General features: G+C 58.0%; 1 protein-coding gene across 1 annotated transcript in view; it reads left to right on the top strand.

Annotated features, from left to right (window-relative positions):
* RYR1 (ryanodine receptor 1) overlaps window positions 1-6,837 on the top strand; it is a 107,691-nt gene that overhangs the window by 94,597 nt on the left and 6,257 nt on the right. Inside the window, exons 92-97 of the mRNA XM_021700963.2 lie at window positions 2-418; window positions 1,101-1,177; window positions 1,733-1,886; window positions 2,925-3,011; window positions 4,014-4,265; window positions 5,267-5,397. Of these exons, the coding sequence (XP_021556638.2) occupies window positions 2-418; window positions 1,101-1,177; window positions 1,733-1,886; window positions 2,925-3,011; window positions 4,014-4,265; window positions 5,267-5,397 (1,118 nt within the window). The remainder of the gene's footprint in view (window position 1; window positions 419-1,100; window positions 1,178-1,732; window positions 1,887-2,924; window positions 3,012-4,013; window positions 4,266-5,266; window positions 5,398-6,837) is intronic.

Genomic DNA, 6,837 nt, shown 5'->3' with positions numbered 1-6,837 from the left:
GGCGCGCGCGGCGGGCGCGGGCGCGGGCGCGGCGGCGGGCGCGCTGCGCCTGCTCTGGGGCTCGCTCTTCGGCGGCGGCCTCGTGGAGGGCGCCAAGAAGGTGACGGTGACCGAGCTCCTGGCCGGCATGCCCGACCCCACGGGCGACGAGGTGCACGGCGAGCAGCCGACCGGGTCCGGCGGCGACGCGGACGGCGAGGGCGCGGGCGAGGGCGCGGGCGACGAGGCGGAGGGCGCGGGCGACGAGGAGGCGGCGGCGCACGACGCCGGCCCGGGAGGCGCCGACGGGGCCGTGGCCGTGGCCGACGGGGGCCCCTTCCGGCCCGAAGGGGCGGGCGGCCTCGGGGACATGGGTGACACGACGCCCGCGGAGCCGCCCACGCCCGAGGGCTCCCCCATCATCAAGAGGAAGCTCGGGGTGAGAGGGCCCGCGGGGCGGCGGGGGGGCTTGGGGGGGGCGGTTCCGGGGTTTGGGAGACATTGGGCTTAAGAGGGAGGACCGGACGGGGCGGGAGACTCTCAGAGACAGAGAGAGAGGGGAGAGAGCCTGAGAGATAGGCCCGCAGAGACGAACCAGAGAGACACAGACCAGGGATAGAGAGACCCACGGAGAAGTGGACTCAGAGATGGAGACCCTGAAACAGGTAGTATTTCTGGGAGACATCAAGATATCTGCAGCCAGAGAGAGGAGATACTTCGAAACCTAATGAGAGGGGAAAGGGCACCGGGAACTAGAACAGCCCGGGATAGGGTCAGGGCCGCTGGGAGAGCCCCTCAGAGATATACAGGTGGTTGTGAGGAATCAGGTAGCCCCCAGCCTCAGGCCCTCCGTGCCCTGAGTGCCCCGGGTGTCAAGGCCATGGGAAGCCCTGGGGAACAAGAGCTCCACTTGGAGGCAGCCTGACTCTGCACAGCGCTTTGGCAAGGTGCTCCACTTCCCCGAGCCTCAGTTTCCCCTCTGTAAAGCAAGACTCAAAATCCCTCTTCTGATGGGAGGAGAGGAAAATGTAGGTTGCCCAGGGACACAAAGAGGAACAGGCAGAGGCGCTCCGAGAGGTGCTGGGGTGGCGGCTCCTCCCTGATGCTTGCCCTGCTTCCAGGTGGATGGAGAGGAAGAGGAGCTGCCTCCAGAACCAGAACCCGAGCCAGAGCCTGAGCCCGAGCCCGAGAAAGCCGAGTGAGTGGCCTTGGAGTCCAAGGGGCCTGGCCCCTATCATTGCCTCCCTCCTGGACCAGGAGCCTCCTGAGTTCACGCTGTGTCCTCAGCTTCATCCAGACCAGACTGGGGCCCAGAGGAGGGGCTCTGTCAAAGGGAGTGGGGAAATGAGTGCTCCTCTCTTACCCCAAGCCTTCCTGTGGGCTGTTCCCTCCGCTCAGAGCACTTTCTCCCATGTTCATCTCAGTCTTCCTCCTTCCCATTTGGGCTCACGTGTCTCCTCCAGGAAGCTTACCTTGACACACCCCCCACCACTAAGTGGAAGAGGTGTTTCTGGGGCTCCCACAACCCCCTGAGCGTCCCCCATCCCAGCCCTGACCACTCCGGGCTGCCACTGCCTGGTGACCAGTCTGTACCACCATTGGACGGAGCCCCATGAAGGCAGTGACTCATCAATGTGTCCCCAACACCATCCAGACCTGGGCCAAGCATGGGGTGGGCCCCCAGTGCATGGCTTTGAATGAATGAATGGATTGCCCGGGCACCTCTTCACTCTTTCTGTGTCCTGCCCTGCAGTGCTGAGAATGGGGAGAAGGAAGAAGTCCCCGAACCCCCACCAGAGCCCCCCAAGAAGATGGCACCTCCTCCACCCCCTCCGAAGAAGGAGGAGGCTGGAGGCGGGGGCTTGGAATTCTGGGGAGAACTGGAAGTGCAGAGGGTGAAGTTCTTGGTGAGGACCCCGCAAGGGGGCTTGCTGACACCTCCTCTCCCAGGGAGGCCCCTCGGTGCCTTCACACCACCTCTCTTCCGCACCCCGTTCTTGAGCTCACCTGTGCCAGGCTTATCTCTCAGAAGAGGCCAGGCTGGCCTGAGGGCACAGATGTCCCCAGACGGAGTCAGGACCCGGTCACAGGGCAGCATCTTAGGTGGTCCCCCGCTTGGCTCCTTGGCCTCTCCCTGCTCAAGATCCTTATTCCAACCTCCATACCTTTGCTCCTCTGGGGCCACCTGCCTCGGCTTCCCACCCCCATGTGCTATCCAGAGCTAAATCCAACCGAGGCCATGCTGCCCTTCCTCCCACCATGGCCTGTTTCTTGGCTCTCAGCCTTTGGGTCAGAGTCACCGCTCCGGTCTCAGCCCCTCCCGTCCGAGGCTGGGAGGAGAACTCATCTCATCCAAGCCAGGAAGAAGGGGGGCAGTTTGGGAGGGCAGGGCTCGGGGGTCCACCTGTCCTGCCTCCTCTCCAGTCCCAGCCTGACGTGAGGGGCTGAAGGAAACCTGTTGGGGGGAAGGTGGTCCAGCGAGGATGCATGGGAAGAATGAGGGACAGGGAGAACAATGGAGAGAAAATGAGGGAGGGAGAGATGGAAGTAAGTGTCCTCTGGGCTAAAGCAGACAGGGCAGCCTCACACAGGAAGCAGCATACTAGAGCCGTTGGGAGTGTGGACTCTGGAGGTTAAGTGCCTGGCCTCAAACCTCAGGTCTGCCACTTCTTGGCTGTGTGACCTTGAGCAAGACATGTCACCTCCCCAAGCCCCGGTGTTCTCATCTGCAAAATGGGCAGATCTGTCGTGCCCGCTTCGTGGGGGTGTGGTGAGAGCCATACACGTTCGTGTGTATAAAGCTCTTAGCACATGTCCTGGTATACAGTAAGCACTCGATAACTAGGTTGTGGGACCAGGTTTTGGATTGGTAGGTGGATGATGGGGCGAATTCTCCAGGCAAGAAGGTGGACTGTGAGCTCTTTCTCTTTCTCTCCTCATCTTAGAACTACCTCTCCCGGAACTTCTATACCCTGCGATTCCTTGCCCTCTTCTTGGCCTTTGCCATCAACTTCATCTTGCTGTTTTATAAGGTGCTGGTCATGAGGGGCCTGGAGGACCAGGCGCTTATCTGGGCTGGGGGACAGGGCAGCTCAGCCCCTACCAGGTTCCCAGGGCCCCCACAGTGAAGGGACAAGGTGTTGGATCAGGGGTGCCGGGGAGGTTCGGGCTGGACACCTGGATCTTGGGACCCCCATGGGAGCATGTGTGGGTATCGGGGTGCATTGGGACAGATGCCTGACCATCTGCAGGAGTTAGAGCAGGGAACCAGTTCCGGCTTCCACGCTCAGCTCTGCCACTCGCCAGCCCCATGCCCCTGGGTGTGGGACTTGGCCTCTCTGCAACATGCACTGATTCAGTGAAGCTTCTTTGCTTTCGCCTAAGCTAAAGAGAAATCTGTGGGGAGGAGGAAATGAGCAGCTCATGGAATGGAAGGAAGGGCCTAAGAACCAGGCCTCCTGAGAGACAAAGGGGCCCTTGGGGTCTTGCCCAGGGATCTTGATAACAGGATAGAGAAGCGGTCTAGCTGGCTTCTGTGGGATCAAATCCCAGCTCCACCACCCACTGGCTGTATGATGTTAGGCAAGGGGCTTAATCTCACTGCTCCTCAGTTTCCTCATCTGTAAAATGGGACGCTGACAGTATCTAGCTCTGAGAGCTGTGGGGATGACAAGAGGATTAGCGTGTGTAAAGCACTTAGAACAGCACTTGGCATATAGAAAGTGCTGTGTAAACATTAGCTATGCCGAATTTTAGTATTCGTGTTAATATTGTTGGTCAGTCTCTTCAAGGCTCCGCTGTTAAGGAGAATCCGCTCTCACGGTTTCCGTCGTCCTGTCAGTCCAATAGTCAGATCCCCAGGACAGAGTCTGGTTTGCTAGCCAGGGTTCCGGGCCCACCCCTCATCCTGCTTGACAGTCTCACCGAAGTTGTATCTGACTGTCCCCCCAACCAGCCTCAGGAATGGAGGCCGTTAATTGTGTTGGTGGGTTCTGGGTGTGGCAGGCCCTGACCGACCTCTGCCCCCATTTCAGGTCTCAGACTCTCCACCAGGGGAGGACGACATGGAGGGCTCGGCGGCCGGGGACCTGTCAGGTGCAGGGTCTGGTGGCGGCTCTGGCTGGGGCTCAGGGGCCGGCGAGGAAGCGGAGGGCGACGAGGATGAGAACATGGTGTACTACTTCCTGGAGGAGAGTACGGGCTACATGGAGCCGGCCTTGCGTTGCTTGAGCCTGCTCCATACACTGGTGGCCTTCCTCTGCATCATTGGCTACAACTGCCTCAAGGTGGGTCGTGACCGTGGTTCTGGGGCAGGGGCTTGTTGGGCAGGGAGAGGTGCTGGGCCACCGGCTGCGAGGGTCTAGGGCAGGGGCCAGGGATCTCCCATGGCGGTTGGGACAGAGGGGGCCTGGAACTGGAGTAAGGGCTGGGGGCCTGGGTACAGGATTGGGGTCTTCAGCAAGGACAGTACTCAAATTGGGAACTCATGTGGGTCACAGTTGAGGAGCCAGGGCCTAGGACCATGTTAATTTCTGGATCAAGAGGCAAACTTTGTCACTGCGAATGTTATTTTCTATATACCGATCAGTTGGTGAATGAAGGCGTGTGGGGAGTCTCTGGGGTCTCGGACATAACATGGGTGCTAACAGGGGAGTGTGGATTCTGATCCCTGAGGTTTGTGATGCCCCAGAAGGCGTGTTATGAGAGCTTCAGTTTGGGTTTCAAGGGGTCTGTTTGAGCAAATCTTGATACTTTACTATTGGAGGGATAGAGTTCTTTTGGCTCAGAACTTTTGTATATGCTGTTCCCTCTGCCTGGAATGCTTTGCCTCACTTCCGGCTCCTTTCGCCTGCCTCTGTTTTTTTTTTTTTTTAAAGATTTTATTTATTTATTTGACAGACAGAGACACAGCGAGAGAGGGAACACAAGCAGGGGGAGTGGGAGAGGGAGAAGCAGGCTTCCCGCAGAGCAGGGAGCTCGATGCGGGGCTCGATCCCAGGACCCCGGGATCATGACCTGAGCCGAAGGCAGACGCTTAACGACTGAGCCACCCAGGCGCCCCTCGCCTGCCTCTGTTTTATTCATCCCCCCTCCCTGGGGAAGCCCCAAGGCTGCGTCAGGCACCACTTCTGGGCTCTCCTGACTCACTCCCATCCCAGCCCTGGCCCATCTGCCCTGATTGCTCTGGGGAAGCTCCCGGACGTGGGGTCTCACCCCGGTGCCAGCAAGATCTCCCGGCTCCCCCCGGTGCCTGACGCCCACCCCTGTGCCTCCCTGCACGATCCAGGTGCCCCTGGTGATCTTTAAACGGGAGAAGGAGCTGGCCCGAAAGCTGGAGTTTGACGGTCTCTACATCACGGAGCAGCCTGAGGATGATGATGTGAAGGGCCAGTGGGACCGGCTGGTGCTCAACACGCCGTAAGGCCCAGCCCCCCCACCTCGGGGCGGGTTGGGGGGGACAGAGCTGGGGTTCCACTCCAGGCCGGGCCTGGGCTTCAGAAGACCCAGATTCCAGTCACTGCCAGCCCTGACTCAGTTTCTCCAAGCCTCAGTCTTCCTGTCTGTAATACGGACAAATTTCCCCAAGTGTTAACATACCTGTGGGGCTGCTGGTGACACATGGAGATCCCTGGGGCCCAGACCCTGGAGATTCTGCCTCAGTGAGTCTGGGGTGGGGCCCAGGAATCTGCATTTAAACCCTGCCCCCATATGTGATTCTCACCCAGCTGCCATGAATAGGCAATAGGAAATCATTGGGTTTTTAAATTGACCCCAGAGAGGGAACGAGGGTGTGGGAGACCAATGTGGTGGGACTCTGGACCCCCAAATTGCACTCCCAGCCCACTCTGTCCCCAACACCCCCACCCCTGCCGTCAAGTCCCATTTCACATGTTCATACAGTGGGGCCACATCATCTCTAGAATAAGAACACCAGATCAGGTTCAAAGCCTGCCTTGGCCACACCCTAGCTGGGAATTCTCGGTCTGGGCACTTAGCCTCTCTGTGCCTGTTTCCTAATCTGTAAAAAGGAGAGTAAATAATAGCACCGAGGATCTTGTACTGAAGAAATGAGTTTGTGTAGTTTCTGGGGCACAGTGAGTCCTAGATAAGTGCTGGAAGTTATTTTATTATGGGGTCCTGCCCAGGAGAGGTGGTGACAGGAAGGGAGAGAAACCACACCAAGGACATCCTATGCTTTCATTGTCACCATCAAAGGCACATCTAACTGCTACACATTCAAGCACACGTGCTTAACAGAGAGAGTCAGGGAGAAACATCTGTTTATTCTTTTTTTAAGATTTTATTTATTTATTTATTTGAGAGGTGGGGAAGGGCAGAGGAGGAGGGAGAGGGACAAGCAGACTCCACACACAGTGCAGAGCCTGATGCAGGGCTTGATCCCAGGAACCCGAGATCATGACCTGAACTGAAACCAAGAATTGGACACTTCACCAACTGAGCCATCGAGGTGCCCCGGAAACATCTGTTTAAAGTTGTGTCTAGGGGTGCCTGGGTGGCTCAGTCATTAAGCGTCTGCCTTTGGCTCAGGTCATGATCCCAAGGTCCTGGAATCGGGCCCCAAGTCAGGCTCCCTGCTACGCGGGAAGCCTGCTTCTCCTTCTCCCTCTGCCACTCCCCCTGCCTGCTTTGCTCTCTTGCTCTCTGTCAAATAAATACATAAAATCTTAAAAAAATAAATAAAGTTGTGTCTGCCCAAGACCTTAACTTCTAAATACCATGTCCTACAAAAAGGAACCACGCTCCTTGGAGAAGCGGCAGATTTCGGGGCTGGGGCAGGGAAGTGCAGTAAGCCAGGGTTACCTTGTGTCAGGAAGCAAGGATGTGCTCAGTGGGAAG

This window comes from Neomonachus schauinslandi, chromosome 16, assembly GCF_002201575.2.
Source record: "Neomonachus schauinslandi chromosome 16, ASM220157v2, whole genome shotgun sequence".
Taxonomy (NCBI): Eukaryota; Metazoa; Chordata; class Mammalia; order Carnivora; family Phocidae; genus Neomonachus; species Neomonachus schauinslandi.
The sequence above is the reverse complement of the archived record's forward strand: the minus strand, read 5'-3'. Positions and strand labels throughout refer to the sequence as shown.